General features: G+C 44.2%; 1 protein-coding gene across 1 annotated transcript; it reads left to right on the forward strand.

The window, feature by feature from the left end:
• Positions 1-11: 11 nt before the first annotated feature.
• vwa2 (von Willebrand factor A domain containing 2) lies at positions 12-14572 on the forward strand. Its single transcript, XM_007905665.2, has 11 exons — positions 12-143; positions 3703-3812; positions 4476-4670; positions 5047-5180; positions 5736-5868; positions 6690-6745; positions 7299-7406; positions 9123-9701; positions 10609-11160; positions 13599-13721; positions 14263-14572. Exons 1-11 carry the CDS (start codon positions 12-14, stop codon positions 14394-14396), a joined length of 2256 nt encoding a protein of 751 aa, XP_007903856.2. The 3' UTR covers positions 14397-14572.
• The last annotated feature ends 7206 nt before the right edge of the window (positions 14573-21778 follow it).

Genomic DNA, 21778 nt, shown 5'->3' on the forward strand with positions numbered 1-21778 from the left:
CTCTGGCAGTGATGCGTTGCTCTGCTGCCATCGATTTGCTGTTCCTTCTTGATGGATCGTACAGTATCGGCAAAGGAAGCTTCGAAAAGTCCAAGCATGTCGTGATCAAACTCTGTGATGCTCTAGATATCAATCCAGACAGGGTAAGTGGCTGCATCGTGCTGAGTTAAGATTAGAGCCAGATGTAACACTAAAAAATAATTGCATGTTGCAAGGACAATGTGTGAGTAAATAATAATAATAATAATAATAATCCTCACATTTGATATAATGCCTTATCATGTCACCGCGACGTCTCAAAGCTCTTCACAGGATACACTGTAAAGTGCATTAAAAAGATGAAAAGAAACTTCATCGCTGGATGTTTTTACCACTTCGACACTTTAAAGTCTCATTACGTGCTAAAGCTAATATAAAGCATCTGTGTGCGTCCACCCTGTCATTACGGTCTTACAATAAGATCAGAAATTAGTTTGTTTGTGTTCCTGCTTGTTGTACTGTAAGCCAGCAAATAAATACACCTTTGAAACACAGTGGGGAAATACATTTGTGCATAAAAAACAGCACGACTCGGAGGAGTGAGTCCAATTGATCTGTACTTCTGCTGTGTCAGAATTATGTCCAGGGTAATACACACAGTTACCCGAGCAACAATCAGGCAAACATCTTGGTTTGTGCCAAGGGTGTATATAGGTCAAGGCTTGGGGGCAGGGCTGGAAAACACAGAACATTGAAAGACGGGACTCAAAAGACCTTTCCCGTAAAGTGTGTTTTCTTCCGACGTGGATTAACGTAGCGCAGATTTCACGAGAAGGCTTCGTTCTCAGTGTGGAACAGATTGATTTGCAAGTGACAGAGCCTCGCCACTAACTCAATTGGAGAAAAAAAATCCCTGGTGTCACATTTGCAGGCAAAATAATTCCTTTCTGAACTCGATGTTGAACTGGGTTTTAAACAGTTGTCAGCTGCAACTACAAAACCACTTAATACTCTTAGCGCTCTGTACAGAATTGACTCCTGTTCATTGCAGTTGGCTGACATTCACAGCCACGGATGTCGGAGTGAGTTACAGATGCGTATGTGTAAGGAGTAGGTTTGTGGCCCAGTATGTACACATCAGCGTGTCTCGATTTGACACGTGTGACATACACAGGTGTGGAATAATAGACTTGGGGAGTTGATTCACGGTTCCAGGGTCAAAGTAGGTCATGGAAACATAGCGGACGGTGTAAATGTGCTTGGTTGTTTGTAAGCAGTGCAGATGTGCTAAGTATCATCATGTTTGCATTATCTCTAGCCCTTCCTTTGTCGTTAATGTGGCGATACAGGAAACATCTTGCGTGTGCAGTTAGTTGGCTTACTTTCATTTATTCCTCCCCCTCTTGTTCCCAAGACGAAACATGCAGCCACTCAGTTTTACGTATGCTAGCAGCCCCCGGCACGATCTCACCCAGATGATCCTTTCCTTGTGTGTGAGCCTAGAGAGGGACAGCAAACCTCAATCTTGTCCTCGGTTGACATTTACACACTCGTGCCACTTTGAGAGCAAGAATCTTGGCTCATTTCCCCATCCCCCGCCTCCCTCCCCCCCCACACCACCCCATCCTCCAGCCAAGGATGTTCACACTAGCTATTGAGCCCCCGCCATTATCCTGGCTGAGCTTTGTAAAGTCGTTTGCAAAGATCAACCTGTGATCTTCCTTCACTGTGAGGCTCAGTTCGACACCATGTGGTGCAGCAACCGAGGATTGTCCATACTATTACATTCCACGGCCCCGGTTTGGAGTTTTGAAGTGTGTTAAAGTCTGCCTCACTGTCTGGAACCAAATGGTCTGGTCATCATATCACTGTGCAATCTTACATAATAATGGTCATAAATATTCAGGTAAACATTCGCGTAAGTCGTATCAGTCAGGAGCTAAAGATGTAATCTGATTTGCATGACGTGGAGGCCTGTACCTCAGGGGTTAGAGCACTCGCCTCGCAAGCAAGAGGACCTAGGTTCGAATCCCAGGCAGCGCAAAATGTTGGGCAAGTTTCCACACACTTCCGTTTACTCAGCAGCGAGTAGGAACCTGGTTGTGGGTCGATTGATGGATCGCTTTTCCGGGGGTAATTATCCCTTCGAAAATACATGTGTAATAATTTTGTCACCCAATCCACCGTTGTTTGCGGGACGCTGCTGTGTGCAATTGGCTGCCGAGTTTCGCCCACAAAATATTCAATTCACTTGACAGAATATTCTGAGAAGCGCTTTGGGATGTCTCGAAGAGCTGATAAGAAGCTGCATCAAATGCGAGGATTATCATTATAATTATTATTATTATTATTTACGACTTAAGCAATTATATGGTTTACAAAGAGACGACTTATGCGAGTTTTACTGGATTAAAATTGTAGAAAATCTATGACGCCCTTTTGTCCCAAGTTAATTTCTGCGATATTCAAAAAGGATGCTGGTTTGGTTTAACAGCAACCTTTTGACAGCAACAATAACTTACATTTATACAGTGCCTTTCACACAGGTAGCATCTCAGAGCATTCAACATCTGTCTAATTAGAATGAGATTAAATTGGTTAAGTGAACCTTAGTATGTGCTGGAAATGTGCCTGTAACTAGATATACGTGTATCAGACGTGGCAACGCTGGTGCTCACTAAGACGGGAACTAATTGTACTGAATAAAGATTTTCTTAGACCGTCAGGAATTTGCCAGGAGTTTCCTTACTTCGGGTTTAGAGAGAAATGGATTTCGCGGTATAAACAACACCAGCCTCTGTGTAAACTTGTCAGAGTTGAGGCCATTTTATTTTGATTCTCAGCAGCTAACAGCTCAAGACTTACCCAAGGAGTGAGTGACAGCTAAAATACAACAACAACAACAAGATTCCATTTATAGAGCGCCTTTCACGTCGGGAGGACGTCCCAAGGCGCTGAAATAAACAGTAATAGAGAGAAAAATATATAATAATTTGATAACTGGAGTTTATTTCTCCTTTAACCCCTTTGCTGAACCACATCTTTAATGGGCTTAAAGGGTTAAATTACGAAGACAGTGGGATAAACTTGGTCTGTAATCGCTTGAGTTTAAGAGGTTGAGGGATGATCTGATTGAGGTTTTTGAAACAATAAAGGGATTTGATGAGCAGCTACAGAGAGACTGGTGGGGGAAATCCAGAACGGGGGCGGGGGGGGCAGTTAGTTGGACGAACGAACATTACATTAAAAGGATCTTCCCATTGCCAAGAGTTCCGTAAAATGTCACGTGCTTCGTCAGGCTGTGTTCATCCTGGAGGCACTTTCCTCGAAACTATCTGAGTGAGTGAGTGAGTGAGTGAGTGATTGAGGGAGGGAGTGAGGGAGGGAGGGGAGGGAGGGAGGGAGAGGAGGGGGTGAAGCAGTTGTAAAGCAGGTTATGTTCACAGATATAGACCTACTAATGTTCTGGAGCATTCAACGAAATGTCAGGTTGCTTTCCTGTGGCAGATCAGTGCACCCACAGACTCTGGGGATTTGTTGAGGGCAACCGGCTGCCGCGTTTCACCCACAAAATATACAGTCACTACACTTGACAGTATATCCTGTGCAGCGCTTTGAGACCTCTCGAACTCGTGATGTATCAAATGCAAGGATTATTATTATTATTATTATTAAAAAAGGTTAATCCTCCACTTTTACCTCGAAACCATCTTCATCTCCCAGGTCAGAGTTGGAGTAATCCAGTACGGTTCAAGGCCGAAATTTGAATTTTTTCTGAACTCTTACTTAACGAAAGAAGAAGTAAAGGAAGAAGTCAAAAGGATCGTATTTAGGTATGTTCCTCGTTCCGAAATGCGGCTCAATTTGATAAATATTTAAGGGATATGGCCAGCGTCTGAAGCCTTAATTCGTGTCTGTGTTTTATGTTAAGACAAGTTCTGCACTTTTTGTTTCGTGTCAATGCACTGATGCAATTTATCCTTTTTAAACAATCAAAGTTAAGGATCAAACCAGAAAACATTTCTTTTTCACCCAAACGGTTGTAGATACTGGGTGAGATGAATTGCTTAAGATGAATAGAGGAATATGGTGTTAATGCAGCACAATCCAAAATTACATTTGTATAGCACCTTTCACGTCGGGAGGACATCCCGAGGGGTTGGACAGTCAGGGATTTTGACCCGAGCTGGGGGGTGGGTGGGGGAGGGGTGGGGGTTGGGAAAAGGGTGGGAGGATGCAATGGAGGGTGGGGGTAGGAGGGTGGAAGAGGAGGGTCTTGGACGTGCCTTGAAGGAGGCATTAACTTAACTTAACATTAATTTAATGTTAAGTTGCAGATCAGCCCTGATCTAATAAAATGGTGGAATAAGCTTGACTGGATCCTGTTGCTCTGCTCTTTAAGAGTCGGATGTGCTAACCACGCAGCCATTAAAACATTCCATTTGTTATTAACAAATCATTCTATTAATGCAGTCTCGTTTCCTTCATTGACTTAGAGGTGGAAGCACACAGACGGGCCTGGCTTTGAAGTACGTTCTTCATAAAGATTTCCCAGGTGGAAGGAACTCGTCTGTTCCGCGAATTCTTGTCATTCTCACTGACGGCAAGTCTCAGGGTCACATTGTACCAGCAGCCACGCACGTGAAGCAAACTGGAATAACAGTGTTTGCGGTGGGTGTCAAGTTTCCAAGGTGAGGATCTATCTCTTCAACTGCGACGGCTCGAATGAATGGGAGCCTGTCACAATGAACTCTTCACTAATATCAGATGGGGCATTCCCAAGATTAAATACAACACTGTAATAATGGAGGCCTGTAGCTCAGTGGTTAGAGCACTGGCCTCGCAAATGAGAGGACCCGGGTTCGATTCCCAGGCAGGTGACACATTGGGTAATAATTTACTGCTGGTAAACAGAGGCATGTGGAGTGAGGAATCTTGCCCAATGCGTTGCCCTGCCCGGGAGTCTAACCCAGCTCCTCTCGCTAGCGAGGCGAGCGCTCTCATCACTGAGCTACAGGCCTCCATGAGAAGATCGGTGAAGTTTAACTCTTGCTGGTGTTTTGGCAGGTGGGAGGAGCTGTACACACTGGCCAGTGAGCCCAGCGAGAGCCACGTGTTGTTTGCGGAACATTTCGACGACACCGTCAACGGCCTTTACACCACACTCACCAGCTCTGATGTCTGCAATGCCATTCCCCCAGGTGCTGGTCCAGATTTTTCAACAAAGTAATAACAATAATAACCCTCGCGTTTGATGCAGCACCTTATCACGTCTTCGAGACGTCTCAAAGCGCTTCACAGAATGTACTGTAAAGTGACTGGATTGGGTATTTTGTGGGCAAAACTCGGCAGCCAATTGCGCACGCAGCATCCCACTGTTACTGTTGAAGTCTCTCCCTCAGTCCCTCTGACTTGCCCCCTCCCTTCCCACTTTCAAATCCCACCAAAAGACCTTCCTCTTTGATCGTGCTTACAGTCACCTCTCCCTCCCTCTCCCCCCATGCTCGGGTCCCGACACCTGACTGTTCAGGGCTTTGGGACGTCCTCCCGACGTGAAAGGCGCTCTACTAATGTCATTTTGTTGTTGGCGGTGGTGCGCTGTGTAAATGCAAGTTGTTGTTGTTCTGTTTGGGCTTTGAGCTCATAGTTTAACGCTAATATTCCAGTGTGTTACTGGAGGATTTGCTGCAGTGTTAAAGGTACTTTCCTTTGGAGAAATAAAGAATTGAAGCATTTTGATAAATGATTTCTTTCAGCTTGTAAACTCGAATCCCGATTCTGTGAACGTAAAACATTGGAAACGGTGAAGGAATTTAAAGGAAACTTCATGTGTTGGAAGGGATCAAAAGGAAACAATGGACCTTTTTCAACATTATGCCCTTATTATAGGTCAGAATTGTTTATGTCTGTGTATTTGTGTAACTGCACAATAAGAGATATGGCTGAGAAAGGTGACCAAAAAGTTGTGATATCTACCCGACATCAAAAAACAAACAGAAATATCATCTTCTTTAAGACTTATTTGACATTATAGCGGTGTCACAAATTTGACCACCCTGTATGTGGGCTCAGGTCCAAGGCTCAGCGCCTTGGGACGTCCTCCCGACGTGAAAGGCGCTCTATAAACGGGATCTTGTTGTTGTTGTTGTTGTCAGGTGATAAGTGTGCATTTCGATTGTACAAAGCCATATGGATTGTGATTTGGGCTTCCCCTATGGGACACTTATCACCGTTCTTTCTTTGGTTTAGCAAATCGTAGTTGAAACTTCTTAATGTCTCACTGTTCAAGGTGCAAACACAGCAACTTACATCCCAGTAAGAGAATCATATCTCATTAATATATGGGGGAGATATTCCATTTTGGTCCAGATCACTCTGTTCACGTTGCATTCCAAAGTGTCCAGAATTTGGCAAATTCTTAAACACGACCTTAATTTTGAAACTGGGTTTCTGTAATTTCTTGTTAAGAGCTACAGAAAACTTGACTTCAAAGTTAAGCCGGAATTCAACAAATTGTCAATTTCTGGGCAATCTAAAATGACATTGTATAATTAAAATCCTATATGTTACATTACTGAGAATGAAAGTGGTTTTATAAATACATTTCAAGAATTATTCTCAGTGGATTCAACAATCTTAAGTATTGAACCTGTTTTCCCTTGAATTTATAATTTCAATCTCCATCTCACAGATATCATTTTTCTTTGCAGTTGGAAACGTGTTTACAAAACACATCTTTCTCGGTGTTACAGAACAACTTGTCCAGGTATGAGCGCTTTTTAAATTGCCAACTTATATAAGGAATAACCAATTATTCCACATCTGCAAAAGATGTTTCAATATAAAACAGATTCCAATCCCCGATTGCAGCTCAGGATTTTCTATTCCGTGGATAAACTTACGGAATTTGAATCTTATTGTTTTATTTTAGGTTCTTATCCATATCTCATTAATAATCCCATCGAAAAAAAATAATAATAACTTGGCCACTCAATCCACGGCTGTTTGTGGGACGCTGCTGTGTCCAATTGGCTGCCGTGTTTTGCCCACAAAATACACAGTCAATTCACTTTACAGTATATTCTGTGAAGCGCTTTGAGATATCTCAAAGACGTGATAAGGCGCTACATCAAATGTTAGGATTATTATTATTTATTTCATTGTATATTTATTCAGATTCTATCTACTGATAATGTAAATTTCCAATTGATTATTATAGGTGCCGGTCAGTTTGAAGTGCTTTCTTTTTTAAGGGAACAGATTTATTGTACTAATGGATCTTATCAATGAAAATTCTTCATAGTGTTATTCCTTTACAGATCCTTGCGACTCACAGCCCTGTCAGTATGGAGGGACCTGCATCTCCGAAGGGTTTCAAACCTACCACTGCATCTGCCCAGCAGGATTCGAAGGAGATACCAGTTGTTGTATGTTCTTTGATGCTTATTTGGTTTTGAGATCTTCCGTTGTGGTGTGTTGGGTGAAAGCAATGCAATGTGATGTAGCATCGTATCAATTCAAAACAACTCAAAGCGCTTCACAGGAATGACTGTTCAATGTAGTGACCGTGTATTTGTCTTTGAGTGCCAACTGCAGCAGGCCATTTAGGTGGGTCGGTAACCAATGGACATAGATTCAAGATAATTGGCATAAGAACCAGATGGGAAATGAGGAGAATTTTTTTTTGCCGAGAGAGCTGTTACGGTCTGGAACGCTCTGCCTGAAAGGCCGGCACAGGCCCATTGGGCTGAATGGCCTCCTTCTGTGCTGTAATATTCTAGGATTCTAGGATTCTATAAACAACAGGAGGCCAATAACCAATGTAACTAGAGATTTTGTTGGCCATGACACCAGGCCGAAACTCCCTTCTCATAATTATTTATCTCTTCTGAATAATGACATGGAATCTCTAATCTCTTGCCAACCTGCACCTAAAACTCTATGGAATTAGGTAATTCCAGGGTGTGTCCCTCCTGGAAGAGAATGCACATTCCATTCCAGATAGAGTGAAATTCCTGTGTGTAAATGGCATACGTATGTGGAACTGTCAGCCTGGTTTGGATACCCTTAAGCACGGCAATAAGTTTCCGCATGTTTCAGTCACCCGGCTGACCAGAAAAAAAATCTCTAACGCCCACATGAACGGACAAGCAGGATCTCAGTGCAACGTTTCATCTGAAGGTCGGCACCACTGATAATGCAGTGTGTCCCAGGAACACTGCACTAATGTGTCGGACTGGACTATGAGGCCAAGTCCCTAATGTAGGACTTGAACCCATAGCCTTCTGAACTCGAGGCGAGATTGCTCCCAGCTGAGCCAAGCTGACACCCAGATTGTTTCATGCTGTTCCCTTTGTGTCCGGTTTATCATTAAAAGGTTTACAGTGAAAGCAAAATGACATCATAACCTGTGGAGTTCTCGCTAATTAAAATGTGCGCCTTAATCACACATTAGGTTATGTGACTGCACAGTTCACACTGGGTACAAGATGAACAGTTTTATTGTGTAAAATGGCAGCTGGCAGATTTTCGGTTCGAAACACAGACAGATGCAGATAAAACCATAGCTCCTTTAATCATTGTTTTGTGCAAATGTAACCTTGAAAACTGATGACTAGTTTGCTCGTAGTTCGAAGTCATCTGGGAGTGACTGCGAGTGGTGAAGAGAAGGTGCTGTGTTTGTTTCAGGTCTAGTTTTATCCAGACTCCTCCCTCCATAATTACAGTGTAGAAAATCTCTTTGCATTCACTGAAGAATGTCTACATTAAGTACATAATGTGTAGCCCTGTTCATCCGCCTCCTACCCTCATCTCTACCTTCCCCAAGCTCCATCCTCAACTCCAGAGAACTTTCTCTCTCAACCCAACTACCACCAGCCCATTGCCCCTCATTCTCGCCCATCTCCGCTAGCTCCCCATTCCCCAGCGGATCAACTTTATGACCCTCACCATCATTTTTAAATGCCTTCACAGTCTTGCTCCACCCTAGCTCCCAACCCCCAGCTCGGGTCCAAACCCCTGACTGTCCAGCGCCTTGGGACGTCCTCCCGATGTGAAAGGCAGGTGGTGTGTAAATGCCACGTGTTGTTGTTGTTGGACGTTGGCTGTATTTGTGGTAAAGCGAGTATTTTGCCTTTGAGCAGCTCCGCAGCAGGGCCTGGACTGCAGCGTGGACCTCTTGTTGCTGATCGACAGTTCGTCAAGTATGACCCCGGCAGGATTCCTTCTGTTCAAAGCATTTGTGAAGAGGTTCCTCCAGGCCGTGCTGACCGGAGAGCCTCCTGTCAACGTGGGAGTGGGACAATACAGCGACGAGGTCCGAATGGTCCTGCCTGTGAGACAACACGGGGAGATCCCTAATATCGTCCAGCAAATGGATTTGATGGGGTTCAGTGGCGGAAGCACAAAGACTGGCAAAGCTCTGCGATCCATCACGCAGTTTGGGTTTCAAGCCCCAGAGGGTTTCCCAGGCATTCAGAACGACCGTCCCCACGTCCTGGTTTTGCTGACTGATTCGGAATCTCAGGACGATGTGCTGGAAGCCTCCAGATATGCCAGAGAACGAGAAATCTTCATTATTGCGATCGGGAAGCAGGCTGTGAAAAACGAGCTGGACAACCTGACAGGAAACCCACAGAGGACCATCACCTACTCAACCCCACAGGGTCTCTTCAGTAAGATTCCTGATCTCAGGTCAAAGATCTGCAGCATTGACAGTCAAGGTTTGAGTTATTTTCTTCTCCTTTTAATTATAATAATAATCTTTGAATTTGATACAGCGCCTTATGACGTCGTTGATACAAAATTGATCTGTTTGGTGCTCGGGACCCAGTGCTGCCTGGTCAGAACTGGTGTGATTTTTTTCCAAAAGAAAAAATTGAAGGTGAAACCCAAAGCGTTCAGGTTAAGTGCTAAGTAGTTCCCCAGACCTTAGTGTTTGTGGGTAACAATCAGCTAAAGAATTTGACCCTCACGAAAAGTCGTCTCCAATCTCTGCAGCCGCCTCATCTCCGTCAGACAAAACATACCATTCACGATAACTCCCGCATCAGTAGAAAATGTCAGGAATGTGGCTGATCGACTGCGATAAAGTCCACTGGTGAGGGGTGGAGGGTGGGGGAGAGGGGGAATCATGGACAGCACACTGACAGGTCAATAATGTAACAAATCGATTTGTCACCTCTCGCAGTGCTATGATAATTAGCACCGTCAGTGTTAATTAACACATCACATGGCACAATTATCGCCCATAGCATCACACGTGTGCTGTGGTGAGAGCCGTTGTATGTTGAGCAAATGGAATTGTTATATGTTGAGCAAACGTTTCAAATTGCCACAAATTTCAGACGATGTAAGTGGGGACTGATGCCCATTGTCTGCTCTGCCCCCCCAGGGCTGAAAGGATCGGGGGTAATAACCCCTCCAAAAAAAAATTTGGTCACTCAACCCACAATAGTTTGTGAGACACTGCTGTGCGCAATTGGCTGCTGCGTTTCGCCCACAAAATACAGAGTCAATTATATCCCTTGAAGCGCTTTGAGGCGTCTCGAAGGTGTGATCAGGTGCTCTACCCAATGCAAAGATGATTAAGGATTATTGGTTATCGTGTCTACGTCTGTCTCTGCGCAGGGTGTTTGTTTCAGCCTCTGGATCTGGTCTTCGCTCTGGATGCCTCTGGCGCGGTCGGGAAGGACAACTTTAAGGAGCTGAAGGACTTCGCGCAGAGCGCCATCGAGCAGTTTGAAATCAACCGCGATGTGACACAGGTCGGCCTGGTCATCTACGGCGGGAGCCCCGTCACCGTGTTCGGCCTCGACGCTTTTGACTCGGGCACCAACCTCCAGATGGCCATCAGCGGGGCCCCTTACCTGGGAGGGACGGCTTCCGCCGGCAGCGCCCTGCTCCACGTCTACGACAACATCATGAGCATCCACCAGGGGGCGCGAGCGGGCGTCAACAAGGTGGTGGTGGTGATCACAGACGGGACGAGTACCGAGGACGCTGCTGTTCCTGCGCAGAAGCTGAGGGACAACGGCATCACCGTGTTCGCGGTGGGAATCGGCGATGTGCCCAGGAGATCGCTGCTCAGGATCGCGGGGTCTGACAGCTTTGTGGTACCCGTGCCATCTTACAAGGATCTCAAGTACTTTGAAGACATCGTGGTTCACAGAGTGTGCGAAGGTAACTTCATCAACTGCGTCCCTGCATCCTCTGGTCACCGCCGCATCAATGTACATTTTTGGTTAATGCTCATTAATAATAATAACAATAAGAATAATAATCCTTGCATTTGATATGGAGCCTGATCACGTCTTTGAGACGTCTCGAAGCGCTTCACAGGATACACTGTAAAGTGCAGTGACTGTATACTTTGTGGGTGAAGCTCGGCAGCCAATTGTGAAGGGCGCTACATAAATGCAAGTAGTTGTTGATGGTGATGTTGATGGTGTTGTGGTGGTTGTTGTTGATGTCTCTCTTCATTGTTCGGCGATTGAGTCCTGTAGCTCAGTGGTTAGAGCACTCGCTTTGCAAGTGAGAGACCTGAGTTCAATTCCAGGCAGAGGGCGAAACCTTGGGCAAGTTTCCTTACTCCACACAGAGCCTAATAATAATCCCTCCAAAACCAAAAACAATAATAAATTGGTCATTTTCAATCCACGACTGTTTGTGGGACATTGCTGTGCGCAATTGGCTGCCGCGTTCGCCCACAAATATACAGTCAATTCACTTTACAGTGTGTTCTGTGAAGCGCTTTGGGACGTCCTCCCGACGTGAAAAGCGCTATATCAAATGCAAGGATTATGATTATTATTATCATTATTATTATTGAACTAAGGGTCGTGTGTCAAAAAAGAGAAATGAATGAAAAGTTTTGGGACTCTTCCAAATTGCTGCCTTTCTGTCATCATTAGAGGCTTTTATTGATTCAATTCTAATTTGCTTTTGGCTTTGACCGACATTGTGGAATGTCAACCTTGGCCAGCAAACTCCCAGGCAGATCTGATAACCCTCTCGTAAAAAGAGACCTCAAAACCATCTCTCAAATTCCAGCCTTCCTTAGGCTGCTCAAACAGCGGTCTGTCTGATCGCTTGCGTGATACGAGATCATGATTCAGCTTGAAAGAGGTGAAGGCACCAGCCTGAAACCTGTTGTTGGATTGATCCAAGTTTCTGAGCCCTTCACTGATCAATTTATTTCTGCAGTGAGGAAGTTTTTTCCCCTCTCAAACATAATAAAAAAAAGATAATCCTTGCTTTTGATATAGCGCCTTATTGCGTCTCCTAGACGTCCCAAAGCGTTCCTCAAAGAGGTGATAAGGGGCTCTTACCAAATGCAAGGATCATTATTAGTACTATTATTTTATTCCGCTGTGGTGTGCATTTATATAAGTTCTGCGCTCCCCCCACTCCCCACCCACCTCTCCCCCGCACCGATCCTCTCTTCAAAAGGCACCAGGGTTGATTTACTGAGGAGCTTCACCTTTGAACGCTCTCCCTGAATTCACAACAAGTTCGTTGGAAGGTTGTTGGTGAGTAAGTGTCTCGGGTTTGAAACTGAGACTGCACTTTTGGATCGCATATCAAGGGATAGGATGTGATCAACAAAATATTCGCCCTGTTTAAAAACATACATACATGTCAGTCACTCACCCTCGAGCACAGTGGAAAAACCCAGATTATCATATCATATTTACCACCGTAGGGCTTCTGTTGATCCCTTTTCACTATATAATAGTAATAATAATCCTTGCATTTGATATAGCGCCTCATCATGTCTTCGAGACGTCTCAAAGCGCTTCACATAATATACTGTAAAGTGGAGTGACTGTATATTTTTTTTGTGTGTGCAAAAGCAGCAGCCAATTGCGCACAGCAGTGTCCCACAAACAGTCATAGATTGAGTGACTACATTTGTTTTTGAGAGATTATTACCCCCGGAAAGAGATCCGCCAATCGACCAACAACTGGGTTCCTACTTATCGCTGGGTAAACAGAGGCGTGTGGAGTGAGGAAACTTGCCCAAGGTTTCGCCCTGCCCGGGAATCGAACCCAGGTCCTCTCGCTTGTGAGGCAAGTGAGCTACAGGGCTCCACTTGCACTTATATCGCGCCCCTCAAGCAGGGTCGGGTCCCAGAGCCCTTAAAAGCAACAATAGAATAAGAAAAGCCACTGTCCAGCTCCTTGGGACGTCCTCCCGACATGAAAGGCACTATACAAATATAATGTTGCTGTTGTTGTCATGTGCAGGGGCAGCGAGACGCTGGGAAACTGATGATGTAAGGAAAAGTTAGGCAGATTCTCACTACACCCACAACAACTTGCACTTATATAGGGAGAAGGTGGCCGTAACCACGGTCGAAGAGGAAGGTTTTCAGGTGGGACTGGGGAGAGGGGGCAAGGAGGAGGGATTGAGGGAGAGCGTTCCAGAGTTTTGGGGTGTAGTGGCTGAAAGGGATGAGCAGGAGCCGCGGCCAGTCGAGGAGAGGCGGAGGTCGGTGGTGGATTGGGGAGTGAGGAGGTCGGGGAGAGAGGGAGGGAGGTGGCAGGGAGGGAAGGGAGTGTGAGGATCTTCTGGTTTTGCTTCTTCACGTTCTTAACAAACTCTCTTGTTTCAACAGTGGCAAAGAACCCGGTTCATCTGTGTAAACCAAACCCGTGTATGAATGGTGGGGAGTGTACCCTCCACAATGGGAGTTACCGCTGTGACTGCAAGGGCTGGGAGGGATTGCACTGCGAGCGCAGTAAGTACTTTGCATCCATACAGTTTGTTGGCAATATACCTTCTCTCGTTCTTCACTGGGGGCTTACTGTATTTTTCCCTCTTGCTCGCTGCGCACTCAAATACATTCAAGCAGAAACAATAATAAGTTAGACGTACAAATTAAGACGTACTGTGTATGTATCCTCACTCAAGCCACAGAAATGATCCTTTATTATGAAGAGCAAAGCATCTTTTGAGACGTCTCAAAGCGCTTCACAGAATATACTGTGAAGTGAATTGACCGTATATTTTGTGGGCGAAACGCAGCAGCCAATTGCGCGCAGCAGCGTCCCACAACGAGTCGTGGGTTGAGTGACCAAATGATTATGTTTTTGTTTTGAAAAACTGCATACTATAAAGTGTGGTCAGTGTATTTTGTAGGTGAAACTGAGAGCCTATTTTGGACGCTCACAAAAGTTTTCTTGTTGAGGTAAACTCCGGCGGTCCGTAACCTCACGTTAGGAACAAACCTTTTTGAAATCTCTTCTCAAAACGTGTTCTCTTGCTTTTCCCTTCCGTAGGAATCACTAGACTGGAGCCACGTGGCGATTTTCCTCGGTTCCCTCGAAACCACCGCAGGCAGCGAAAATTCCATCGCTTAAACCGAAGAGGTAAAATGCGACTGCGTAAGAAGAGTGCACACAAAAGGAATTAACGAGGCCACAGTTTCCAGCAAGACATAAACTCAGGACTTCACGTCAGGTTTTCAAGAGTCAATACTACATGGAAACTTTGATGGGCTGCTCTCATTCCACTCCCCAACTCATCCATTTAGAATTAGAGAAAGTGGGGGCAGAGGCTGAGCGATCTGTTCCCAGCTCCACAACAACAACAACAAGTTACAGTTACACAGTGCCTTTCACGTCGGGAGGGTGTCCCAAGGCGCTGGACAGTCAGGGATTTGGACAGGCAACGAAGCAATGGTTTGGGGGAAAAAAAGTCTCATTGATGACATGACACCTTCTCCACGTCTCACAAGGGAACACTATCGGCAAACTACCTTGGAACTACTGTTACTCTGCAATGTGTTTTCAATCAGGGATAATTCACATAATAACTGTGGGCATTCTCAACACAACTATGTCAACCTTGTCATGGCTCAACTCAATCTAATAGACTATAGTGGCATAGAGCAATAATAATAATCCTCGCATTTGACACAGCGCCTTAATACGTCTTCGAGACGTTTCAAAGCACTTCACAGGATATACTGTAAAGTCAATTGACTGTATATTTTGTGGGTGAAACACGGCAGCACAACACCATCCTACAAACAGTTGTGGATTGAGTGACCAAATTATTATTATGATTATTTTTGAAGGGATTAATATCCTGGAAAGCGATCCGCCAATCGATTTACAACCAGGTTCCTACTAACTGCTGGGTAAACGGAGGTGTGTGGAGTAAGGAAACTTGCCCAACATTTTGCCCTGCCCGGGAATTGAACCCACGTCCTCTCCCTCGCGAGGCGAGCGCTCTAACCACTGAGCTGCAGAATTCCACTCCAATGTATCAGCCAGCAGTACAGTAATCAATCTTTTTTAGATTGAAATGAGCCAAACCACAGTGTCCGCTTTAGTTCCGACTATATTTTGGATTTGAGTCACGGTTGACTTGAATATATACATATAAACACACACAGTAAGGAAATGATACGAGCCATAGAACTGCAAGATTGAGTTCAGTCGTGAGGTGGCTGCCTTTTTTAAGATTTAACAAATGGATTACAAACCCCACATCATCCACGGTTTAGTCCCGTTTATACAATTCAGGGCTGAAAGCATCAGTCCAATAATTAATTAGTGTTGTTGTGAGAAAAATGGCACAGAATGGCAGAATGGCAAAATAAGGTTCAAGGGCACATTAGGTAATTGAGCACTGCATTCAACGCATGTAACATAGATTGACTTATAATGAAAGGAAGTAAGTACCTTTCTTACCAATAATAAGAATATCTATAGTACAGACACTGCAGAATTAACGAAACATTCCTCTCCGGTCTTCAATAGATTTCCAGCGGAGAAAAATCACCTTGACCTTAACACAAATTGCTCATCTATAGATAGATGTGTCATTTTCAGTGTTATTTCTAAGTGAAATAGGTGCTCGGACATTCTAACTCTTTGTAGGAAGTTAAGCGACGTTAGGAATTTTTAGGAAAGTGATTGAACTGCTATGTTAAAAAATAATATTGACTATGTTGTGATCTGTCAATGTTTGATATTTCCAGGGACTTCTCAAGTACAGTATTGCCTGTATTTGGGTACCATAACTGTTCAGCTTTCTGTAAATCTTGTATAAACTTTAATTGACTCTACATATTCGTCTTTACTGTGGGTAACGCATTTCTAACTTGTGCAACTTTGGACTTCTGTGTTAATGTTAATGTTTTACTAGTTTTGTTTAAGCTGTTTTGTGTTGTAATACATACAGTGACAATCCATTGTTTTAGAAGCCTTGACATTTAGATATAATCAGAAACGTCTTAATCTGTTCTCTGTATATATTGAATTTGTTTTATATTGTTAAAAAAANGTCACTGAGGTTTGAAATGGGGCTGATGTCCTTTTTATCTAAAAAANCACTGTGGACACCAGAATACTTGTTGATCTAGCAGCAACAAAAATGACATTTGCACAGCGCCTTTCACGTCAGGAGGAAGTTCCAAGGCGCTGGACAATCAGGGATTTGAACCCGAGTTTGGGGTGGGATCAGGTGGGGGTAGGAGGGTGATCGAAGGGGTGGTCGAAGAGGATGGTTTTGAAACGTGCCTTGAAGGAGGCGATGAATCAGATGGGAATTGTGTTCAGCCGACGTGAGGATAATTACGGACTGAGTTGACGTCGGTGCTATTTATGTGCTGTCTGATTAGGCATTACCATCCCACGGGTTTTGTTTAGCAGCAGTTATTCATAGCTCTCAAGGTGCTACTACTAGACCTATTTTGGAATCCATATGCTCCAACCGCTCCCTGTTCAACTCAGGGTTCGGTTCATTCATTTAATGGCCTTTGCCTGTCTTGTGCAGTAACAATGTGTATTACAGTATTTTGTATATAAGTGTTGCTATCCATCTTTACACAGGGTATCTGCAGTACCTGGGTGTGTGTGATGCTCTGGGGAAAGCTCTTCATGTTTGTAACACAAAGAAACAAAGCTTTGTTTAAGTACCTCTACAAGTGGCCATATATGTTATTAGAAACAATAAAAGTATCTGGTCAGCAAAGAATCCTATGGTTATCATTGTGGGACAGTAATAAAATACAGACCATCACATTCGCTGGTGAGTGAGTGAAACCTATGTCATACGAAGCTTGGTCTATGTCACCAACCTTTAATGCAACTTTTTATCGTTGTTACATCCGTCCATTCAGCAAAGACCACAAGAGCCGGATACGATGGCTGACAAGTTTCTAAAGAACAATTAACCACAGGGGATGGTAGGATGTGGAACACATCCAAAGGGAGCAGTTGGCTGGGTACGTTACCTAGAGCGATGGGATGAGGGATAACCACCATTCGCTGGCTGGTAAGTTGATCTCTGCTGTACCATCCGAGGAAGGCAGATGGTGGAGGCCAAGATTTTTCTCCACAGAGGAGGAAAGCTGTGCAGGACATCAATTAGGAGTGAGAGCCTCAAAGCAACATGCAATCAACTTGAGTAAACCACATTAACAAGAGGCCTGCCAGCAGCCAGTCAACCTTTCATCTCAATCAGAGAATGACTTGCGGCAAGGAATGAAACTAAAGGGGCAGGGAGAGAAACAAATAATGATTGGATGATTTCGACCCTGGCACCTTGTAAAAACTAGTCCCAATTAGTTGTCCCAACCTGGTTATCATGAGGTTCGATGGGTGTTTGTTTGTAAGCAAACCGTATTTTGTGTAAATAGATTATTGCTGTAACGTAGCTGTAGAAAATGCAACACACACGAAAAATGGGTAAAGTTTCCACCCTGTTTATTCTGATTTGTAAAAGAAAAGTGTAGGAAATAACTCAAATGCTTTTCATACCTCATCCAACCAGAAAAAGCAATTAACATGCTCGGGAATAATCAGCTGGGATTACGTGATAAGACCAATTATTAAAATTGAGTGAATAAATGAGACACATTTTGTCTGGAGATCTTGGATTGTGTTATGGTCACATAATTTGGTAGGCAATCTGTGTCAAAATAACTTGGCTGATATTACAAAGCCCTATTATTGTCTGATTTGCGCCCACAAAACAAAATGAAATCACAACATTGATTACCTTTCAGGTCTATTACTCTGTTTGCATTTTGTGTGTCTGTGTTGCTGTAAGTTTCCCTTTCTGGAGTGATGTGCAGTCCTGTAGCTCAGTGGTTAGTGCACTCGCCTCGCGAGCGAGAGGACCTGGGTTTGATGCCCGGGCCGGGCCAAACATTGGGCAAGTTTCCTTACTCCACACATCTCAGTTTACCAGCAGTAAGTAGGAACCCGGTTGTTCCAGAAAGCGATTGACGGATCACTTCCTGGGGATAGCAATCCCTCCATAATAATAATAATAATAAAAAATTGGTCACTTCAATCCACGACTAGTTTGTGGGGACGCTGTTGTGTGCAATTGGCAGCTGCGTTTCGCCCACAAAATATAGTCAATTCACTCTACAGTGTACCCTGTGAAGCGCTTTGAGACTTCTCGAAGATTAATATTTTTATTATATCAAATGCAAGGATTATATATATTATTGTATTGACTCAAACTGCTGAGTGGACATCTTAAGTTCAACATCTGGACGAAGACACCGCTGGAGTATCTGATTCAGAGGCCAGATTGCTCCTAACTGAGCCAGGCCGACACCCAATAGTCATAAATACTTGCATTCAGAATAGTGTTAAATAAATAGGTAAAAAAATGCATCACAGATGTTTATGCTTAGACTGCAGCTCTATACTACAAAGAAAAATGTCTTGCTGTGTGGCCACAACTTATTATTGCACAGATTAGGTAGGAAAACTTTGGCTTTTGTTAAAGTATATTGTGTGTTCTATGTTTAGAGGCAATAAATCCTGTCTTTTTTTTAGCTTGAAAGAAACTGAGGGGCATATTCCATAGTTTGGGAAAGTTGACATTAAATAATGTCTGTTGGCATTATTAAAGAGGAAAAGCCGTGTTTTTTTAAAATAAAAATCATGGAGTGGCAGGAAATACAATGCTTCAAATCCCCAAACAATGGAAACATTTTAAGGATGTAGGAAAACAGGAACAGGAGGCCATTCAGCCCACTCAGCCTGTTCTACCAGTTTATGAAGTCCTGGCAGATCTTTCAATCTTGTCCTTTTGCCGTACACCTTGATACCTCTTAACAACAACAACACATTACATTTACACGGGGCCTTTCATGTCGGGAGGACGTTCCAAGGCGCTGGACAGTCAGGGATTTGGCCCCGAGCTGGAGGGTTGGATCAGGGAGGGTGGAGGACAGGGAGGGCAGGGGTAAGGCACAGTCAACAACAAAATAACAGGCCATCTCTCTCTTAAACTATTAATTCCTCCTCTATGTTTTCAGAGAGTTTCTCATCACCCAAAGGAGAACTCACACAATTATTGCTCTCTCCCTGTGCGATCAGTGTGTCCCACGGCCAATGACATTGAAGGGCGGAGAAATTCAGAACAAATCTGTGGAGACGCGACTTCAGTGAGCGAGCGGTAAACTTACGGAACTGACTCCCTAAGGAGACACACGGGCGAAGCAGAAAATGTTGTGTGTTTCAAGAACAAATGAGATCAATTTCTGCTAGAAAATAATATCTGGGGATAGATACAGTGGAGTCCTGTGGCTCAGTGGTTAGAGCACTCGCCTCGCAAGTGAGAGACCTGGGTTCGATTCCCGACCGAGTGAAACCTTGGGCAAGTTTCCTTACTCCACACGCCTGATAATAATCCCTCAAGAAAAAAAACAATAATAATTTGGTCACTTCAATCCATGACTGTTTGTGGGACGCTGCTGTGCGCAATTGGCTGCCGCGTTTTGCCCACAAATATATAGTCAATTCACTTTACAGTATATTCTGTGAAGCGCTTTGAGACGTCGAGAAGACGTGAAAAGCGCCATATCAAATGCAAGGATTATTATTATTATTATTATAGATACAATATTTCGGGCACGACATGTCAAGCGACTGCCAGGATGGCGGAAGGCAAACTGGATGGACCTTGGTCTTCTTTGGCCAGCAAATTCCTATGTTTTTACCTTCCAGACCTCCTAGGATTTGCAGGAAACCCTCGGGTTCTCCTCACGACTTGTGCTGATGAGTGGATCTGCTTGTGTGGGCGTCTTGATGTGCAGATGAAACAATAGGAATCTCAGTCTCTCCCCTCTGCCAAGGAGGCTTGGCAAGCACACAAAGCTTTGGCCGCGGAGCTTAAATACAGCCCTTATTGTCCCATCGATTGTCTCCAAACAGCAGGGAAGGCCACACAGAGAGATCCTATCAAGTTTGTATTCTTAGTCGTCTATAATTACACAGCTTTGTGTTTGTTCCTCTTTCCCCCCCCCCCCCCTCACCCCCCACACACACACAAACACCACCCCCTCCCCTCTCCACAGGTGCCCCCAGTGAAGTTCTGTAGCTCAGTGGGTAGAGCACTCGCCTCGCAAGTGAGAGGACCTGGGTTTGATTCCTGGCAAAGTGTTGAGCAAGTTTCCTCACCAGCAGTAAGTAGGAACCCAGTTGTTAGTGGATTGGTGGATCAAAAAAAAATTTGGTCACTCAATCCACGGCTGTTTGTGGGGACGCTGCTGTACGCAATTGGCTGCTACGTTTCGCCCACGAAATATACAGTCAATTCACTTTACGGTGTATCCTGTGAAGCGCTTTGAGACGTCTCGAAGACGTGATCAGGCGCTGCATCAAATGCAAGGATTATTATTATTATTAGCCGCGTGAATTTTTTTTTTGGGGGGGGGGTTTATATCAATGTAAATTGTCGTTTAGAATATTGATCTAAGAATTTGGGAAAAAGGTAGGACGGATAGATTTATACCTTTAAATTTATAACTTTTTTCGCCACGACCTTTAGCGCAGCCGAAACCCGGCTATAATTTCCCTTTTCGTTCTCCACGCAGGCGATCTGGAAAACAAAGTGCTGTAAATGTCCGAAATGAATGCGACAGCTTTGGGACACGTCCGATCCTTGCGTTATTTGTAGTTGTTTCGGCACTCCTACTTTCTCACCTGCCTGCCATTGCTTCAGCGAACTATTACCTTGCAATTCGGTCCCAACGACACCTGAAAGTCTACAATCAAAAGAATCACTGGGAAAAAACATATGAAGCAGCAGGTACAGGTGCAATTGCAAGCACTTCCTCCAAGAAACTGCCCTCATCCCACTTGTTCGCACACTGCAAAGCCACTAGAGGGTACTCTGCACATACTGTTGTGGAGTCCTGTCGCTCACCGGTCAGAGGACCTGGGTTCGATTCCCGGGCAAAACATTAACAATAATATTAATTAGAGGAAAAAAAACCCGAAGGCAGAATCTGAACGTAATAAACAGACTATAAACCGTGGCGTTGATACCTCTGTGGTTAGGGTGCGTGATTCACATTTTGCATTTTTTTTTATTTATTAAACTTTTGGTACAATACAAAGGAAAAACACGACTAGCAATTAATGACATAATTAATGCGACAACGGACGAAACGAAATACCTCTGGAGAGGTTGCGTTGCAAAGTTTCTTCGGGATTGTAAAGATGAACCCTTCTGTATCGAAGTCAGGAAACCCAGGAATTTTGGGAATAACGGGGAATAGTGATAGGAAGGGATTAATGAGAGCAAAGAAGCTGCTGTGAATCTGCCTCGACTCCCCCCCGGGTTGCGTTCAAGGAATGCTGGTATCTGTACAGGAAGCGCATGCGGGGAGCTCTGCTATCGAGCACCAAATGCCAACCACTTCCCCAACATTAAACCAGTTGCTCAGGAACTTTTCAAATTAAATTCTTTTCAAGCTTAAAGTTGGCTTGGAATCAATCGGCTGCTGTAAATCCAGACTTAGACGGCAGGATACTG

This window comes from Callorhinchus milii, unplaced genomic scaffold (genome assembly GCF_018977255.1).
Source record: "Callorhinchus milii isolate IMCB2004 unplaced genomic scaffold, IMCB_Cmil_1.0 Scaffold7, whole genome shotgun sequence".
Lineage (NCBI taxonomy): Eukaryota > Metazoa > Chordata > Chondrichthyes > Chimaeriformes > Callorhinchidae > Callorhinchus > Callorhinchus milii.

Excerpts from the sequence above, each read along its gene's own strand:
- vwa2 (XM_007905665.2), top strand. The coding sequence starts at position 12 with ATGCGTTGCTCTGCTGCCATCGATTTGCTGTTCCTTCTTGATGGATCG. Across the intron at positions 9,702-10,608 it reads CTGCAGCATTGACAGTCAAG|GGTGTTTGTTTCAGCCTCTG; the intron begins GTTTGAGTTATT and ends GTCTCTGCGCAG. Across the intron at positions 11,161-13,598 it reads GGTTCACAGAGTGTGCGAAG|TGGCAAAGAACCCGGTTCAT; the intron begins GTAACTTCATCA and ends TTGTTTCAACAG.